The sequence below is a fragment of the Heterodontus francisci genome, chromosome 18, assembly GCF_036365525.1.
Source record: "Heterodontus francisci isolate sHetFra1 chromosome 18, sHetFra1.hap1, whole genome shotgun sequence".
NCBI lineage: Eukaryota > Metazoa > Chordata > Chondrichthyes > Heterodontiformes > Heterodontidae > Heterodontus > Heterodontus francisci.
Window position 1 is genome coordinate 30,368,111 of NC_090388.1, and position 21,111 is coordinate 30,389,221.

Here is a 21,111-nt window from a genome sequence, read left to right on the forward strand (position 1 = left end):
ATGTTGGGTAAAAAATAAATACTGGCCAGAACTGGGCCAGTGTGGAGTTTGCAAGTTCTCACTGTGTCTGCGTGGGTTTTCTCCGGGTGCTCCGGTTTCCTCCCACATGGCAAAGACTTGCAGGTTGATAGGTAAATTGGCCATTATAAATTGCCCCTAGTATAGGTAGGTGGTAGAGAAATATAGGGACAGGTGGGGATGTGGTAGGAATATGGGATTAGTGTAGGATTAGTATAAATGGGTGGTTGATGGTCGGCACAGACTCGGTGGGCCGAAGGACCTGTTTCAGTGCTGTATCTCTAAACTAAACTAAGAACAGGGAGTTTCCCTTGTTGCTCTTCAAATAGTGTCATAGGGTTCTTTGCATCCACTTGAGAATAAAACCCTGGCTGAATGTCTCATCCAAAAGTGCTTATGATAATGTAGCACTGTGCTGAAGTGCCAGCTTAGGTTATGTGCTTGAGTTTGTTAGAGTGTAGCTTGAATGCATAACCATCAAACCCATGGCCCTCTGAAGTATGGCTGATGTGCCAGCCTAGGTCTTTTATGTGGAAGTGATATTACTTGCTATAAACATTTCTATTTTTGTTTCAGATTTTCAGTACTTTGTTTTTATGCCAGCTTCTGTAACTAATAATCATGTTGGAAGGCGCAATTCTTGTGTCTGTTCTAATGAGTTCTTTTTAGGAGGTCATCACTTAGTACATTAACGTTTTAGTTCTGTTTTAACCCCATTGTTTTTTTTATTGATGTAGCTTGCACAGAAATATTTTGGTTCCTTTTGTAATGCGTGCCAATCAGTAAATTAATACTAGTAATAACGGACTGTACTGTTTAAGTGTTGCTTCGTTCGGGCAACTGGTAGAACAGCAGAACAGAAAGATGAATGAAATTGTATTCCCATAGTTAGTGAATCGAGCACCTAGCCCCTACATTCTTATATACATGTAATGCATTGACAACCTTGTTGAATGTACAGTGCATGCACGTGAACATCTTTGCTATCGACAGCACATTATGGGTATATCTTGGCAGGACAAAATCACAAATGCGGCAGACCTCTCAAAAGCAGAGTTCCCAAATGTGTTGGTACTAATCAAACTGAGGCGGCTTTGGTGGATCAGACACATCCACAAGATGGAAGATGGTCACATATCCAAGGACCTTCTGAATGGTGAGGTAGCTGGGGCCAGATGACCAGAGGGGCGCCCAAAGCTCTGCTTTAAGGATGCTTGCAAACAGTGACATGAAGGCCCTAAATGTTGACTATCAAACCTGGGAGTCACTAGCTGGTGAAAGGGGGAAATGGCAACACATGCTGTGCACTACCATGGCGACCAGTTGCTACAGCAGCTTTGCAACGAGCACCATTGTCGAAAACTCAGTGTCACTTGGCAGCTGCACATGAAGCACTTGTGGCAGAACCTGCTGTCAAGGATTGGCCTTCACAGCCATCAAAGGAGCACCAAAAGCAGACACCCTACCTAAATAGATCGTTTGCTGCATGTCCATCTTTTGTAAATGGAAAGATGCCAACCAACCAGCACATGTGGAATTTCTCTGTAATCTAACTTTATATAAAGCTACAGTAATTGCATTACAAAGAAGTGCAGTGCTTTTCAGTGAAAGTCCAATGTCAAATAACAATTGAAAAATTCCATAAATTGGCTAACATTGAAACATTCCATAAATGTGTTTAACTTGAACAGTTAAAATATTAATTTACTTTAAATGATTGTCTGAGGGTTGTGGCTTGAAACATTTCTCCAAGACTTGAGCATGTAATCTTGTTGACATTTCAGTGCACTCAAGGAGGTCCTGCATTATTTCAGGTGTTACATTTTGATGAAATGTTAAGTCAAGGCTGTGTCCACCTATTTAGCTGTACCTGGCACTATTCAAAGAAGAACAGGAAGTTCTTGTGTTGTGGTTATATTCTTTTCTCGCCAACAAAACATGTTAACTGGCTATTTATCACAGTGTTTGTGGGGCCATTCTGTGCAAGTTGGCGCTGCAGGAATGATTGCTACATTTCCCTACAAAACAGTGATTGCGGTTCAAAAGTAATTAATTGGCTGTGAAGTGCTTTGAATGTTCAGAAGGTGAAAGGAAATGGCAGTTCTTTCTTGGCTGAACTTCATCTCTTGACATTAGAGGCAGTGAATGTTTCAATTTTAATGCTAATTCGGGGCATTAGATACATGCTTCCTCATTGAGTTAGAACTTGAGCCTGAGAGGAAGCCCTTTGCAGTATTCAATTTCCCTTTCTTGTTCCCTATTGTGATCTGATGATTTTTCTGTTATCTATCTATTAGAGATTAGACTGCAACATTCCATCTTCATGAATGCTGGTTGTTACTGGTAGTAATAATAGTTGCCTATATATAACCCAGTTAGAAAATTTTGGCTGGAGTGTAATTTTATGTGCTTATGACAAGGTTTTTGAAAATGCTGACAATGTTGTTGAAGTTGATTCAATTAATAAGTAATTTGAAATATTGGACAATGCTTGAATATAAAATGTTGGCTTTCTGTTTCCAAATTCCTTAAAGATAGAGAGATGCAAAGTGAGTTTTTTGAATTCATTCATGGGATGTGGGCATTGCTGGCTCGGACTGCATTTATTGCCCATCCCTAATTGCCCTTGAGAAGGCGGTGGTGAGCTGCTGCCTTGAACCACTGCAGTCCACGTGGGGAAGGTACACAGACAGTCCTGTTAGGAAGGGAATTCCAGTATTTTGACCCAGCAACAAGTGAAGGAATGGCGATATAGTTCCAAGTTAGGATGGGGTGTGGCTTGGAGGGAAGCTTGCAGGTGGTGTTCCCATGCATCTGCTGCCCTGCGCTTCTAGTTGGTAGAGATTGCGGATTTGGAAGTTTCTGTCGAAGGAGCCATGGAGCATTGCTGCAGTGCATCTTGTAGATGGTGCACACTGCCGCCACTGTGTTGGTGGAGGGAATGAATGGCACCCCATTTACGAACAATCGAGCAGCGGCTTTGTCCTGGATGGTGTCGAGCTTCTTGAGTGTTGTTGGAGCTGCACCCATTCAGGCCAATGGAGAGTATTCCATCTCACACCTGATTTGTGCTTTGTAGATGGTGGCTAAACTTTGGGACTTTGACCTTTGTTGCTGGGTCAAAATCCTGGAACTTCCTAACAGCACTGTGGGCGTGCCTACCTCACATGGACTGTAGCAGTTCGAGAAGGCAGCTCACCACTACCTTCTCAAGGGCAATTGGGGATGGGCAATAAATGCTGGCATAGCCGGTGACACCCTCATCCCATGAATGAATTTTTAAAAAAAAAGTCTGGAGGTGAATTACTCGCTGCAGGATTTGTAGCCTCTGACCTGCTCTTGTAGCCATGGTATTTATACTGCTACTCCAGTTCAGTTTCTTGTCAATGGTACCCCCCCCCCCCCCACCCCCACCACTGCCTCCGCAGGATATTGATAGCGGGGAATTCAGCGATCGTAATGCCATTGAATGTTGAGGGGAGATGGTTAGATTCTCTCATTTTATAGTCATTGCCTGGCATAAGTGGGCAACAAGATTGCAGATGGAGTATAATGTAAGGAAGTGTGAAGTTATTCACTTTGGCCATAAGAATAGAAGAGCAGACTATTTTTTTTTAAAAGGTGTGAAACTTGTAAGTGTGCACAGAGGCTTCGGTGTGCTTGTCCAAGGAACGCAGAAAGTTAGCATGCAGGTACAGCAAGCAATTAGGAAGGCCAATTGGCATGTTGGCTTTTTTGCAAGGGGATTGGAGCGCAGGAATAAAGAAGTCTTGCTACAATTGTACAGGATTTTGATGAGACCACATCTGGAGTACTGCGTGCAGTTTTGGTTTCCACATTTAAGAAAGGATATACTTGTATTGGACGCAGTACAGCGAAGGTTCACTAAGTTGGTCTCTGGGATGAGGTGGTTGCCCTCTGAGAGCCTGAGTAAATTGGACCTATATTCTCTGGAGTTTAGAAGAATGAGAGGTGATCTCATTTGAAACATACAAGATTCTGAAGGTGCTGGATAGGGCACATACTAAGTTTGTTTGCGCTGGTCAGGCAATCTAAGTTGGGGGACAGTCTCTGGATAAGGGGCAGATCATTTAGGACTGATGAGAAATTACTTCACTCAAAGGGTTGTGAATCTTTGGAATTCTCTACCCCAGAGGGTTGTGGATGCTCCATTGTTGAATACATTTAAGGCTGTGTTAGATGGATTTTTGGTGTCTCAGAATCAAGGGATATGGCAAGCCGGAGGGCGGCGCAGTGGTTAGCACTGCAGCCTCGCAGCTCCAGCGACCTGGGTTCAATTCTGGGTACTGCCTGTGTGGAGTTTGCAAGTTCTCCCTGTGTCTGCGTGGGTTTTCTCCGGGTGTTCCGGTTTCTTCCCACAAGCCAAAAGACTTGCAGGTTGGTAGGTAAATTGGCCATTATAAATTGCCACTAGTATAGGTAGGTGGTAGGGAAGTATAGGGACAGGTGGGGATGTTTGGTAGGAATGTAGGATTAGTATAAATGGGTGGTTGATGGTCGGCGCAGACTCGGTGGGCCGAAGGGCCTGTTTCAGTGCTGTATCTCTAAACTAAACTAAAGCAGAGTTGAAGCCTAAGATCAGCCATGATCGTATTGAATGGCGGAGAAGGCTTGATGGGCCATATGGTCTACTCCTATTCTGTTGTGTTCAAAGCTACCCTATTTTACATAAAAGTTGCAAATATTAAAAACATTTGAAAGACTGAGTTATTCAATTTGTTAAAATTGTAAATTTTTTATATTTGTTGTCTGAAGCTACACTTTTTCGCAGCCTTATTTAGTTTCCCTTTCAGCTTTATAGAGACTCCAGCTGGTTTAGTACTTGTCTTGATTTTAAAGAAGTGGTGTGATCCAGTCAAATGTATCTATTATATATGTGGCTGAGCATAGTTGCTTAAGGTTAAAGAAAACTTGGGCAAAATTTGAAGCTTGCTGGTTAATTCTACAAGAGAGGGAACATAAATATGGTTTGTGTGTTACCTGTTTTATTTTCTGTCTTTTTAGTCCACTTCCCTCCCTTTTAATAAAAACAAGAAATGCTGGAACCACTCAGCAGGTCTGGCAGCATCTGTGGAAAGAGAAGCAGAGTTAACGTTTCGGGTCAGTCAGTGACCCTTCTTCGGAACTGGCAAATATTAGAAATGTCAACGGTTATAAGCAAGTGAGGCGGGGGTGGGGCAAGAGATAACAAAGGAGAAGGTGTAGATTGGACGAGGCCACATAGCTGACCAGAAGGTCATGGAGTAAAGGCAAACAATATGCTAATGGTGTGTTGAAAGACAAAGCATTAGTACAGGGTGTTAACAGACTGAAGATTGAACAGCAGCAAGTACAAACATGAGAAAAAAACAGTGGGTAAGCAAACTGAACAAACTAAAATGAAATGAAATGCCGATTAGGCACACTATAGCCTGCCGGACTGAACATTGAGTTCAATAATTTCAGAACATGATGGGGCCCCCCATTTTACTTTGATTTTTAGTTATTTTTTCTTTTTTACATTTTTTACAATGTTTTTTTGTTTCATTTCATCTTAGTTTGTTCAGTTTGCTTACCCACTTTTTTTTATCATCTTTGTACTTGCTACTGTTCAACCTTCAGTCCGTTAACACCCTATCTGTAAAAATGCTTTGTCTTTCAACACGCCATTAACATATTGTTTGCCTTTGCTCCATGACCTTTTGGTCAGCTATGTGGCCTCGTCCAATCTACAGCTTCTCCTTTGTTATCTCCTGCCCCACCCCCACCTCACTTGCTTATAGCCTTTGACATTTCTAATATTTGCCAGTTCCGAGGAAGGGTCACTGACCCGAAACGTGAACTCTGCTTCTCTTTGCACAGATGCTGCCAGACCTGCTGAGTGGTTCCAGCATTTCTTGTTTTTATTTCAGATTTTCAGCATCCGCAGTATTTTGCTTTTATCCCTCCCTTTTAATGTGTTCAGAAGAGCACTCCTTGGTAGGGTACAGATGTACTGGTGTAATTTACTTTTCTGTATCTTGTGTGTGGCTGTTGTTGATGTGCAAGCTTTGAGTGCTGGCAGCCTATTCAACCATGAAGGTGTTGCATCTGGGCCCAGTCACTCCCAATGTTGAGACAAGATAGTGGTCAGCAACAGATCTATGGATTTTTATTTCCCTCACCAGTGAGTTTTGTGTATGAAAACTCGTGCACTAAATCTCTCATCAGGTGGCTCAGCATTTAGCGCACTAATTTTGGAAGGGATATTGGTGGTACAGACACTAACCTTTTAACACTCCAACCTGGATTAAAATTCAGTCTAGACTGATGGAATAAAAGTCATGTCTGTCAGCTGGAAATGCATTTGGATCGCCTACATCCAGTTACTCATGGTCACAGCACAAAACTCTCCCTAATTTGGCTCAGATTGGCAATCTTCTAGAGAAACCACAGAAGAGGAAGACGGGCTTGTATTTTTCTGACCTCAGGATGTCCCAAGTGCTTTATAGCCAGTAAAGTACTTTTGAACTCTAGTAAAGGTTATAATATAGGAAATGTCACGGCTAATTTGCGCACAGAAAACTCCCAAAAACAGCAATGTGATAACCACCTGATAATCTGTTTTTTTAGTGATGTTGATTGAGGAATAAATATTGACAAGGGCACTTGGGGATAAATCCCCTGCTTTTTGAAATTGTGCCATAGGATCCTCTATGCCCACCTGAGAGTTGACTGGCCTTGATGGCTTTAATGTTTCATCCAAAAGACAGTACCTCGAACATCGTAGCACTCATTCAGTACTGCACTGGAGTGTTAGCCTAGATTTCTGTGCTCCCGTCTCGAACGGGACGTGTATCCACAACCTTCTGACTCGGGCGAGAGTGCTACCAACTGAGCCACAGCTGACCTGCCTGAAAGGGTGACAGAAGCAGATTCAACAGTAACATTTTTTTAAAAAAAGGAATTGGATATATACTTGAAAAGTAAGATTTTGACAGGCTATGGGGAAAGATTAGGCAAGTGAGACTAATTGAATTTCAGAAGGGGCGGCATAGGCACCATGGGGCAAATGACCTCCTTTTGTGCTGCAAGTTTCTGTTCTATGATGAGAGCACTGGCTTAAGCAGTAATGTACAAGAACATAAAGTAAGAAATAGAAGCAGGAATAGGCCATAATGACCCCTCGAGCCTGCTCTGCCATTCAGTAAGATCATGGCTGGCCTGCTGTGTCAACTCCACTTTCCTGCCCATGCCATTTTTTTTATTTCTCTGGATGTGAGCATTGCTGGTTAGGCCAGCATTTATTGCCTATCCCTAATATCCCTTAGTGTCCAACAATCAGTCTCCGTCTTGAAATATATTCAATGACGGAGCATGCGCAACCCTCTGGGGTTGAAAATTCCCCAAGTTTCAAAGAAAAAAGAAAATTACAGCACAGGAACAGGCCCTTCGGCCCTCCAAGCCTACGCCGATCCAAATCCTCTATCTAAACCTGTCGCCTATTATCTAAGGGTCTGTATCTCTTTACTTCCTGCCCATTCATGTATCTGTCTAGATACATCTTAAAAGACGCTATTGTGCCCGAGTCTACCACCTCCACTGGCAATGCGTTCCATGCACCCACCACCCTCTGCGTAAAGAACTTTCCACGTATATCCCCCCTAAACTTTTCCCCTTTCACTTTGAACTCACGTCCCCTTGTAATTGAATCCCCCACTCTGGGGGAAAAAGCTTCTTGCTATCCACCCTGTCTATACCTCTCATGATTTTGTACACCTCAATCAGGTCCCCCCTCAACCTCCGTCTTTCTAATGAAAATAATCCTAATCTACTCAACCTCTCTTCATAGCTAGCGCCCTCCATACCAGGCAACATCCTGGTGAACCTCCTCTGCACCCTCTCCAAAGCATCCACACCCTTTTGGTAATGTGGCGACCAGAACTGCACGCAGTATTCCAAATGTGGCCGAACCAAAGTCCTATACAACTGTAACATGACCTGCCAACTCTTGTACTCAATACCCCGTCGGATGAAGGAAAGCATGCCGTATGCCTTCTTGACCACTCTATTGACCTGCGTTGCCACCTTCAGGGAACAATGGGCCTGAACACCCAAATCTCTCTTCACATCAATTTTCCCCAGGACTTTTCCATTTACTGTATACTTCATTCTTGAATTGGATCTTCCAAAATGCATCACGTCGCATTTGCCCTGATTGAACTCCATCTGCTATTTCTCTGCCCAACTCTCCAGTCTATCTATATTCTGCTGTATTCTCTGACAGTCCCCTTCACTATCTGCTACTCCACCAATCTTAGTGTCGTCTGCAAACTTGCTAATCAGACCTCCTATACTTTCCTCCAAATCATTTATGCATAATCACAAACAACAGTGGTCCTAGCACGGATCCCTGTGGAACACCACTGGTCACACGTCTCCATTTTGAGAAACTCCCTTCCACTGCTACTCTCTGTCTCCTGTTGCCCAGCCAGTTCTTTATCCATCTAGCTAGTACACCTTGGACCCCATGCGCCTTCACTTTCTCCATCAGCCTACCATGGGGAACCTTATCAAACGCCTTACTGACCATGTATATGACATCTACAGCCCTTCCCTCATCAATCAACTTTGTCACTTCCTCAAAGAATTCTATTAAGTTGGTAAGACATGACCTTCCCTGCACAAAACCATGTTGCCTATCACTGATAAGCCCATTTTCTTCCAGATGGAAATAGATCCTATCCCTCAGTATCTTCTCCAGCAGCTTCCCTGCCACTGACGTCAGGCTCACCGGTCTATAATTACCTGGATTTTCCCTGCTACCCTTCTTAAGCAAGGGGACAACATTAGCGATTCTCCAGTCCTCCGGGACCTCACCCGTGTTTAAGGATGTTGCAAAGATATCTGTTAAGGCCCCAACTATTTCCTCTCTCACTTCCCACAGTAACCTGGGATAGATCCCATCCGGACCTGGGGACTCGTCCACCTTAATGCCTTTTAGAATACCCAACACTTCCTCCCTCCTTATGCCGACTTGACCTAGAGTAATCAAACATCTGTCCCTAACCTCAACATCCGTCATGTCCCTCTCCTCGGTGAATACCGATGCAAAGTACTCGTTTAGAATCTCACCCATTTTCTCTGACTCCACGCATAACTTTCCTCCTTTGTCCTTGAGTGGGCCAATCCTTTCTCTAGTTACCCTCTTGCTCCTTATATATGAATAAAAGGCTTTGGGATTTTCCTTAACCCTGTTTGCTAAAGATATTTCATGACCCCTTTCAGCCCTCTTAATTCCTCGTTTCAGATTGCGCCTACAATCCCGATATTCTTTCAAAGCTTCGTCTTTCTTCAGCCGCCTATACCTTATGTATGCTTCCTTTTTCCTCTTAGCTAGTCTCACAATTTCACTTGTCATCCATGGTTCCCTAATCTTGCCATTTCTACCCCTCATTTTCACAGGAACATGTCTCTCCTGCACGCTAATCAACCTCTCTTTAAAAGCAGCCCTTTGAGTGAAGAAATTTCTCATCTCAGTCCCAAATGGCTGATCCGTTATTTTGAGATTATGACCCCCTAATTCTAGACACTCCAGCCAGGGGAAATAGCTTCTCTGCAACTATCCTGTCAAGCCCCCTCAAAATAATGTTTCAATGAGATCACCTCTCATTTCTTCCTCTAAATTGCAGAGAACATAGGCCTATCTGCTCAGAACAACCTTGTCATCCCTGGAATCTAGTGAACTTTTGTTGTACCCTCTCTAAAAACAAGTATATCTTTCCTTGCATAAGGAAACCCAAACTCTGCACAGTATTCCAACTGTGGTCTCACCAAAGCCCTATATAATTGCAGCAACACTTCCTTACTCTTATACTCCAACCCCTTTCTCTAAATACTAACATACTGTTAAATTCCAGAAAGCTTGTTGTGGAAGGATAATGCTAGAGCCTATCTTTACTCAGTTTCACATTTATTGTACAGAGTAAAAGGATTAGAAACGTAGTTCCTCACTCAAACCCTCCTCCAGTTTCAGTAAGAGTCTCCTTATAAGTGCTCAAGAAAGACCCCAGTTAACACCCTCCACATGTATATAATTAAACAATTGATACATAATTAACAGATTCTCTTTTCTTTTGTAATAGAGTAATATATTTAAACATTTCAAAATAAATTCCATGTTATGTACAAAGTATTAACATGTTCAAAGAACATTTCAAAATAAATTCTATTAGGTACAAAGTATTACATTAGGAGATGCTCTAAATGCTGATCCGATAGTTGATAACTTAAATGGGTAGATGTAAATTTGGAGATTTCCTTTCTGTCCAGCATTTGTTTCAATCCAGTAAGGTCAATACGTAGTCATTTCTCTCTCTCACTTTTTGTAGAGTGTACATTGTCCCACAAAGAATGATTATCCACATAACATTCAATGGGTGTCCTCTCTTCAGTATGTCCCTTGTTCAGAATTTCGCCTAAAATATTTGACAAATAGAATCAGATATTCACTGCCTCCACAAGAGCCAATGTTTCGCAGCTGAAGTGCTTTTAACGACCCTTTTTATTTTCTTAGCTACCCAAGCTAAAGGACAACATTTTCCATTTTCATGCATCAGGAAGAGTAGCATTTGAAGCATCAAGTAAAAATGACTAGCCTCATATTCTTTGGGTCAGCAAAGGTTGGGAACTTCAGTACACATTTCTCCAGATTTAATTTTTTTAATGTTTTATTTGTCCTTTAAAACGTCCTCAACTTTCAGGTGCATCATCATCGTATTTGGCTTCACATCAAAACTAGCATCAGGTCTAAGCTGAGTGCACAACCAATTTAATTGACCAATCAAGCTTCACAATTTCTCAGTTTCTACTTTAGATATATCCTCTTTCTGAGATGACCTAGCACGATTTGCTGGGATGGGAGTAACACTCTCTTAACAGGAGTGAATATTTAAGGTTATTCCAGACTTAGTCTGCTTAATATCTAAACCAATATATTTAAAGGCCCCAAAAGCCTGACTCCCAATCTTAAGTTCTGCCCTGATCTTAATATATTTCTCAATTCGCAGTACCACGCCATAAATCATTAGTGTGCATCATGAAGATGCCTGAAAGTGTCCCTTTATGACATCAAAACATGATGGGATCTGCTTTTAGTTGGACACAAGCAATTTTCAACAAAACTGATCTTTCTGAGAAATGCCACCTCGGAAACACCATTAAGGCCGTAGATGAATTTGTTCAGTTTCCATAGTTTTCCTCCTGCATCTGCTGCCTCTTTAGGTGGTTTCAGAAATACTTTATCACCCTGCAGAAATGTGGCTTTTATGTCAATGAATCTATACTCCCAATATGATTATGTGGCCAAAAGAGCTAAAAGGATTTAAGATTACTTTTCCAGCTGTGGGAGAGTCCACTCTGACATCGGTATCACCCAGTCGCTGTTCAAAACCCCTTGCAACTAGCCTTGCTTTAACCATACAAGTCCCATTGGGATGGACTTTTTCAGTACAAATCCATCTATGTGACGAGGCTGGCTGGCCCCTATCTTGTACCTCAATAAACACCAAACACTCTCCAAGTCTCTCATTCCTTGATGTTTTGCTTCTCTTAATAGTTTATCCTCAAGTTTATGGGCTGCCACAAACTTCACGATCATGAGGACTTGTGCTTCTAATTCTATTCCAAGTCTGCTCTCTAGTCTTCATTTCATTGTGGAATTTGTTCAAACTACAGCCTCTATTAGCACTGTGATGTCTTTCAGCACTACTGCTTTAAGATCTCCCTCGCGCACTTTCGGAGGCTCTTTTTCCAGTATGGGATCGTTTCTTGATGCAAGAGTCACTTCCAGACCCACTATTAGAACTTGCATTTCACTTTCTTACTCTCCATTCTTTCATCCCATTCTGCCAATCCATGGACCTTGCTTCTTGGCCGTCATGAACATTCCACCAATATTTAAACTTTCCAGTAGATTTTCCTGCATGTCCCTCCATTTATTAGACCTCTCTAGAATATATGTTACCCAAGTACCTACTTGGGGCAATTGTCTATCCAACCCTTGATGTACCTCATTCTGTTCCTCAGGACGTTCACCACAAAACACATGTTCATTTGAGGTCCCTCTATCAGCTGCTCAGATTCTGAGATTTTGTAATCAACCCCGATTAATTGTGAGGAATGAACCTTAACCGTTTGATTTCCATGCTTGATAACTACTGTCTTACCATCACGACCTATTACATTACCAGGGCCCTTACATTCCATATGACCCTCTCTCGGTATAATACGCCAAATCTCCTAAATTAAATTCCGCCTCAGATAGCCTGATATGCCTCAGAGCTCTCAAATTTTCTCAGATCTCAGCCTTGATGAAAGCCCTGCAGGTAAAGCATTCAAATATGCAGAAAAATTGAACTATTGTACCTTCTAGAGCAGATGGACTGTTGCACAGTACAGTAGGGAATTTGGGTTTCCGCCCATAGACCAATTGATTGGGACTATATCCCCCAGCCATCTGAAGCGAATTCTTTGCATGGACTACCAATGCCAGGACCGTTGTCAACTTGCATTTGGTTGGTCAGCTAAGATTTTATGCAGTATTTCATCAATCACTGCACTATTCCTTTCACATTGCCCATTGCTGAAAGGACTTTCAGCTGCAGTATTGGTAACCAGAATATTTATGTTTTCACACATGTCTCTGAACTCATCATTGGCAAATACCTCTCCATAATCTGTCATAATCTTAGCTGGTGCCCCAAGTGCAGTCCCTATCCATTTCTCCATGATTTTATCTAAAATCACCCTTTTGTCCTTGCTGAATATTATTATAGAAAGACCAAATCTAGTTGCTAGGTCTATAAAATGTAGAATGGAAATATTCTTAACTTTATCCCATATCTTTAAATCCATGGAAGCTACCTCATTAAGGTCACGTGCCAATGGAAGGCTTACAGAAGGACGTGATGACGTTCTCCAATGCTTTTTGCACTTTTCACTAATCTCTATTATCCTCGTATACTCTTCATCCATCACACCTGCGTCCTTTAGCCGGGTTTTTAATCTTTGACAAGAAGGGTGAGCAACGTTTCTAATTTTAATACCATTTGCTTTTTATCTCTGATTCTTATCACCTGATGCCATTAATTCCTCTTTAACACTGACTAAATCTTCAGGTTTTGTTAAGGGGATACAATAATGCCCTGACTGGATAAACTGCAAATGCACTGCCTTTCCATATCAAGTTTCATTTGTGCCCTTTTCATTGAAGGTTTGCTCAACAGTAAAGGTATCTCACTGGAGACTACATCAGTACTGATGGTGGCTTACTCCAACTATTTTACATGGAATTACTACTTTCTTCAATTACTTCAATATGTTGTCACCAAACCTAAAGCTTGTAGTACTTTTATAGTCCTTAACCTTGCGTCAATCTTCACTGGATAATGCTGGAGCCTATCCTTACTCTGTTTCACATTTATTGTACAGGGTAAAAGGGTTACAAATATGTAGCTCCTCACTCAAACCCTCCCAGTCTCGGTGAGATTCTCCTTAAAAAGTGCTCAACTAGGGCGGCGCAGTAGTTAGCACTGCAGCCTCACAGCTCCAGCGACCCGGGATCAATTCTGGGTACTGCCTGTGTGGAGTTTGCAAGTTCTCCGTGTCTGCGTGGGTTTCCTCCCACAGCCAAAGACTTGCAGGTTGATCGGTAAATTGGCCATTATAAATTGCCCCTAGTATAAGTAGGTGGTAGGGGAGTATAGGGACAGGTGAGGATGTGGTAGGAATATGGGATTAGTGTAGGATTAGTATAAATGGATGGTTAATGGTCGGCACAGACTCGGTGGGCCGAAGGGCCTGTTTCAGGGCTGTATATCTAAATCTAAGACCCCAGTTAACACCCTCCGTCTACACATAATTGAACAATTGATACACAATTAACACATACCATTAACTTTGCTCATCGCATGCTGTACCTGTATGTTATCTTTCTGTGATTTGTATTTGAGGACATACAAACCCTTTTGCATATCAACATTTACCAGTCTCTTGCCTTTTTTTTTAAAAAAAACTTTCCTACTCCGCCTACCAACTACCAAAGTGGATAATTTCACATTTCCCAGTGCTGCTGACCCTGTGGGTTTTGTCATTGGATCAGCGCTCACTGCTCCTCTATGCTTCTCCCTGTAGAATGTCACTTCACTTGTGAGCAAGTTGTTTGCCATCCATGAACTTTTTGTAGATGATTGCATCGACATTATGGCCTTAACAGAAACCTGGTTGAGGGTGATGACATCTTTCCACTTACTGAAGCCTCCCTGCCTAGCTATAGCTTCCACCACTTGCCCCATCAATACTGTGGTGGTATGGTGCTAATCACCAGATTGCACCTTGGCCTGACCCCCTACTCATCTGGCACTTTCTGCTGCTGAAAGAGCTATCCAGTTAGTCCCATTACTTGCTCTTTCCCCATATAGCCCAGCAAAATCTTGCTGAAACTGTCCCTCTCGCCTCTCATTCAAAATCAACATTCTCTACCACCCTCCCAAATACAATAAACATTTTTCTCATTTACTGCTTTCCTCACTCAGCTTCTGCGTGGACGACTTCTCATCCTTGGTGATTTCAACCTCCATCTCAAGTCGTCATGTCCTCTCTCTTCTGAGTTCACTTTCCTCTTATCCTCCCTAAATATATCTCTCCATGTCAACCCACCAACCCATATTCATGGCTACCCCTTTACCTTGCCTTGCTAGTCCCATCGTATCAATCACATCTCTGATCACTTCCTTGTATCACTTTGTAACCCAAATCCCCCCCTTCCATGCCCCAACCCTACCACCTCCTGTATTCATCTCTGGCAAAAAAAAACCTATTCCCCAATTCACTTACGACTGCACTTTCAAATCCCCACTTGTCTAGCCTTTGGCCCTGTGTTTGCCTCGGCATTTCTGCAGCTATTGATTTGCTCAAATACACCCTCACCTCCATCTTTGCCCCAGTCCCCAATAAAATCATTACATTCTCTTACCCTGACCACCCCCTTAAGTCCAAGAGACACAGAAGTGAAAGGATATGGTGGATAACTGGTTTAGCCATCCATGCCAGATCTGTCTGGACTATATAAAGCATTCTGGGGTCCTGCTCTCTCTCCTGCTAAAACGGCTCACTATTCTTTGATAACCCCGGCTTCTTTTCTCTACTGCAAACTGTCTTAAATCCCGCTTGCCTGTCTCCTGTTCCTTCACCTCCAACAATAGGTGTGAGGAGCTCCTGCGAGATTCTGTCACTAAGATCAGACCATCTGATCAGCTGCCTCTGCCACGTCCCTCCCTTCCACAGGGCCAAACTTCCTCTAAAGCTCTCACTGCCCTAGCCTGAAGTTGCAGCTTTCTCTTGTTTCTCTCCTATCTGCTCAGCATGTCCATGAGAACCGTTGTCCTGCTCAGTCAACCTTATTCCTACTAAACTGCTGACCACTCAACTCCAACCCAACCCCCCCCCCCCCGGCTGCTTCCCATGTTAGCCAATATTGTTAATGGTTCTCTTTCTTCAGGTTTTGTCCCCCTCCTTTTAAATATACTGTCCTCAAAAATCCAATCCTTGACCCCACCGTCTTTGCAAATTACTGCCCCATCTCCAACCTCCCTTTCCTCTAGACGTGTTATCGCCCCCAAATCTGTGCCTATCTTTCCCAGAACTCCATGTTTGAATCTCTCCAATCTTATTAAAGCTGCAAGTGGCATCCTACATGACTGTGACAAAGGTAAACTATCCCTCCTTATCCTTCTCAACCTGTCTGCAGCCTTTGGCACAGTTGATCTCTCAATCCTCCTCTAACACCTCTCCCCTGTCGTCCAGCTGGGTGGGACTGCTGGTTCCATTCTTATCTGTGATCATAGCCAGAGTATCACTTACAGTGACTTTTCTTGCCGCCTCACCGTTGGCTCTGGTGTTCCCCAAGGATCTACCCTTGGCTCCTTTTTATTTGTCTTCTACATGCTGCCCCTTGACGAAATCATCCGAAATCATGATGTTTGTTTTCACATGTACATTGATGACACTCAGCTGTGCTTCACCACCACTGCTTTCGACTCCTCCACTGTTGCTAAATTATCAGACTGTTTATCTGACATCCAGTACTGGATGAGCAGAAATTTCCTCCAATTAAATATTAGGAAGACTGAAGCCATTGTTTTCTGTCCCTGCTCCAAACTCTGTTCCCTAGGTACTGATTCCATCCATCTCCCTGGCAACTACTAGAGACTAAACCAGACTGTTTGCAACCTTGGTCTCCTATTTGACCCTGAGATGAGCTTCCGACCACTTATTTGTGCCATCACTAAGACTACCTATTTCTACCTCTAACATTGCTTGACTTTGCCCCTGCCTCAGTTCATCTGCTGGACCAATTATCTAGTCATTTACAGTTATGCCTTATTCAATATTTCATAATGGCTTTGATTATTTATCTTTGAATCATGTCATTGAGTTTTAGATGGTTGAGAGTGGATTATTTGCTTTTCTATGTTAAACATGTTCCAACACATGGCTTACTTTTTCACCCTGCTCTGAGTAGGCAAAATATTGCCTGTTTAACCACATCTGGCTTTGGGGATGGAACTGTTATATTGATTTCCAGCAAGTTGGGATACTTTTGTTAGAGAATTTCTGGGATAAATGTGGTAACGGGCGCATTATCATTGTCTTTAGTGTCTTCTGACAGTCCTACAATAAGTATGTCACTTGTTGGCACCTCAGGATTGTCAATTTCATTTGCTACTTGTGCTCATGCTCTTATTTTTCTGTAGTGTGAAAATGGTTTATTGCTCTGTCCCCAACTCCAATTTCAATGTCACCAAGTATATTTGTCCTGTTGAGTATCTACTCCATATGCATTGTAATCAGGTAAATAGTGTCTCCTGTCAGATCAATCGCCTACGTCATCAGTGCATCTGAACATTTGCCAGCTTGCAAGTATGAATCTGCGCATGCGTACGGCAGTGTCATCACATCATAACGCCACGCGTATTGACTTTCGAGTGTTGCCTCACCCCTCAATGATCACGATTGCTGCCTCCGTTCACCCAGCAGGACCCCACTCCTTCCTGCGATCGCCACCTCAGTCACCGCTTCTTTTCCCTGCTTCCTCCTGCGATCGCTTCCTCAATTGCCACTTCTCTTCCGTGCTTCCTTTCAGGCCTGTCTGCTTGCCGCTTCATCCCGCCATTATCTCCCGCTCACTTCCTGCCTTGCTACTTCCTTTCGCCACTCGCGCCTCCTCCCTGCCACTTCTCCGGGCAGCAAGGCCAGGATGGAGCGGCTAGCAATTGGGCACGGGAGGGAGCGGCGAAGGGAAGCTGTGCTCGTGCGAGTGAGCGGGAAGCTGAATGTGGCGATTGAGGCAGGAGGGTGTGGGGAAGAGAAGTGGTGATCGCGGCAGCAATCGCAGGATGGAGTAGTGTACTGTTGCCGGGGAGGGGGAGGAATTGGGGCCATGGTCGCAGCTGTGGAAGGGTGAGGGATTTGGGTTCAATTCTTTTCTTGTGTCAAATTGAGCAGCACCATATTTTTTACTGGCAGCTGCCTGAACATCACAGTGACATTTCAATCAATGAGGCTGCATTTGCTCATGTACCGGTACTGCACCAGTACTACCTAGTGGTTGTGTTGTCAGCAAATGCAGCCTATAATTTGACAGTTGCAGACATCATCTTGAGAACAGTGGTGTCAAGTCACTCCATTATACAGTCTGGATGCTTTTTTTTTAATAGACATTGACTCCCATTGTTATTTGCTGTTTATTTGCAGTGTTATTTAGCTATTTGTGTGGTAGAGTCCAGGAAAGAAACAATGAAAATCCCTCACCAGGTCTGTATTTTTGTGTCTTGCACCCACATACTCGTTCAATCTCTTTGGAGACTGACTAAGTTAACATTGGGTACAGTGAAGTTTGATTTGAAACACAGAACAGTAAGATTGAGAGTCAATTGATGAGAATAACTTCTGGTTGTGTATTGTTACAAAAATAAAGAACGTACAGGGGCTAGCTCACTGTGGTGGGTTGTCTAACTCAGTTTAGGAGTACAATCTCTGTGCCATGTTCTACCTCAGCAACTCTCTCTTTGCTGTTTCTTGTTTGATTCTTGGTGTTTGTGTTTTCATTTCTTTAAAGCTTCTTCCTCTGACTAGCTGAAGTCAACGGCCGCATGCTAGGGTGTCTTCTCAAATAACTAGATGTATTTGCAAATTGTATAATCTGAGAAGCAGCTTCCCGTCTCACATTTTAATCACCTCTCATCTGCTTATGGATCCAATATGCAGCATGTGTGTAAGACCCCTTTTATGTTTTTAGGGATATCTGCATTGCAACTGTAACTCCAATTATATAAAGTTTTAAAGTATAAGTTGTGAAATCTTAGTATTAAAATAATTACTATGTGCACTAGAGAGGATGAAGTTGGATTAGAAGGGGGGCATTTGGGATTAATTGTTTAATTGTTCATTTTGGTAATTTCAATAGACTGGAAGGTCCTACATTCAAGCTTTAACCTCTGCTTAATTAGTTAATCTTTGCTAGGATGACTACAGGAAAGTTACAATTGGCTTTAGCACCCCTAGTTTCAGTAGAGAAAAAATGGCAGCTGTTCCTGATAACAATTGTATGACTAGCTGGAAAATGTGTGCCAGCATTCACTGTATACTCACTCACTCACTCCTAACATGGCCACTTGGATGAGGTGCCAGAGGACCGTCAGATCCTCTGGAACCATCATCCAAAATAATTCAGTGTCTTCAGTAGGTGAAAGGAAGAACTTAGTTATGCACAGTGTTACGTAAAAACATATGGTAACAATGTTCTGTAGTATTCAAGCATATAATTGAACTTTAATTCAGTACAGTTTATAAGATTCAAACCAAATGCAAGCAGTTTTGGCAGATTTTGATGAATGTTCTTGCATTTTAAAAAAAGGTGTAGAAAAGCCGAAAGGAAGTTTTACTTTCTCTTTTGGATGTCATTGCTCCACGCATTGTGAAATTCCCATCAATTTAACAAATAATTCTCCTCTCAAACTGTTTCAGTAAGAGATTTCCTGCTCTGTAGTGTTCTCCTCCACCTATTGAGCTCTAGAAGAATCAAGGGAAATGGAAAATGGAGTGTTAGCAGAATGGAGCAAATCAAACTGAAAAAGGTTATAACCATGTACAAACCATCTTAAATCGCACACATTTGAGTTAATGCATTGTAATATTGAAATTGAATCTTTAATTAGACAGTCACATATGTTGGTGTATTTACACGCTGCACATTGATATGGTGTGAGGTCATATTTGCAGTTTCACCATGCTCTCTATCTTATCTTGGCCAACTGGGAGAGGTGGACGTCCGTAGGAAATTGCAGGGAGATCTCAATCTATCAAAAATTAATACCCCCCTCACTCTCTGTTAACTATCTCTATCTCTGTCAATTTTTTCTTTAAAGGTTGAAGTAAGGAAGGTAGGACAAATCAACCTGAAGTACTCTTGCCCTGGGAGCTGACAATGATATCTAATTGTCAAGTTGATCTTGTACAATTGGACTTTTAAAAATATAGATTGTATTTTTTTTTTATGCTTTTGCTGCTGAGCCAGTAACCTATTCTTTAAATGTTCATTGTCATTCATGATTTTTTTCTTTTTCAGTAAAATCTCAGCCATTTGGAATAGATGATAAGGTAAGTGTTACTCACCTATAAATATTGCTTGTCACTTGAAATATTTTTCCCAAAGTAAAATTGTGTATGTGGAAATAAAAACCCATTGTCTCTCCAAAGAGCCACCTTTTCCACACTTATGTAGTTTGCAAAAACAAAGCATTTTTCATATGACATGGATTAGATTTACATCCTGATCAGTTTTAAGCTGCTGAGGACTTAATCTCATTTCATTTTCTGGGAAAATCATCACTGTCTGTTGCCAGGTAAAGATCCCAATAAATGTGGCTCTAAACACACTTAACGTCCATTATTGATACTGAGGGTAATAGGTTAATGTTGTTGCTTCAGTAAAACATAATTGATGCATGACATTTTCTTTAACTACTTTAACTGAAAAAATACCAACTGTAGAGTTGGAACTATTCTTGAAAATATGGGTTGTTTTGAGAGAACACTATGAACTTGATAATGCTGAAAGATGAGAGCAATGTAAAGAAGTGAATTAAGTGCATCATGCAAAGAGTATGAGAGCACATCAGCTTAAATTCTAATCAGTTCTCTCTTTCACATCTCCACCCCCCCCCCCCCCCCCCAAACTTTAGTGTATTGTTACAAATATACCATTATCACTTAATGGCACTCTCTTTTATGTCTTCAAAATGTGCCCATTTAGGGATATTGAGGGTGTGCTGAGATTTGTAATGATATTCTACAATTATATGAAGAAATATAGCATTTTTCTTTGCATATTGCATCTCTTTATTGGGACATTTTCTGGCTTTTACTCTTAGCAATTACTGATGTCAGGTTCCTGTTTGGGGAAAATTGGATAAAAATGTTTTAAGAAGTACTTTTTTAACCTACAGTTTACACATTCAGCCTACCTGCTTATGTATTTTCCAAAACAGTACACTGCAAGTATAGTTAGATATCATGTACTTAAGTATTGCTTGAGCTCAGGAGAAGAGAAGTGAGTGTAGAGAAGATGCACCTATTAATGCTGTGGAAAGGAAAATTGCATCTGAACTTTTACTGTGTGACTTGAGTGTTTTTTTAAAATCTCTGGAGTTCTTCGCAATTGGTTTCCCCTCTAAAATGCAGCCTCAGTTTTCCTTCAAAAAAGAACTAGCATTGTGTGGAGTGGTTGCAAGCTGTAGAGAACTGCCAGATAATTAATTTTTGAACTGTATTTCATTTAGGGTGAAGAAAGAAGGGTAATTTTGATTATTCTTCATAGACTGCATGATCATCTAGCAAAAATAGCAGGTAAGATCTTAACGTTTTTGAACATTTATTTGTATCATTTGAATCATTGGCTTTTATATGGATACTGTGGCATAGTGGTTATGCTACTAGACTAGTAATCCAGGCCGCTCCATGGCAGCTGAGGAATTTAAACTGAATTAGAGCCAT

At 41.9% G+C, this 21,111-nt stretch overlaps 1 protein-coding gene across 1 annotated transcript in view; it reads left to right on the forward strand.

The window, feature by feature from the left end:
- Window positions 1–21,111, forward strand: part of lemd3 (LEM domain containing 3) — a 75,722-nt gene that overhangs the window by 13,163 nt on the left and 41,448 nt on the right. The window contains exons 2-3 of the mRNA XM_068050474.1: window positions 19,685–19,716; window positions 20,898–20,964. Of these exons, the coding sequence (XP_067906575.1) occupies window positions 19,685–19,716; window positions 20,898–20,964 (99 nt within the window). The remainder of the gene's footprint in view (window positions 1–19,684; window positions 19,717–20,897; window positions 20,965–21,111) is intronic.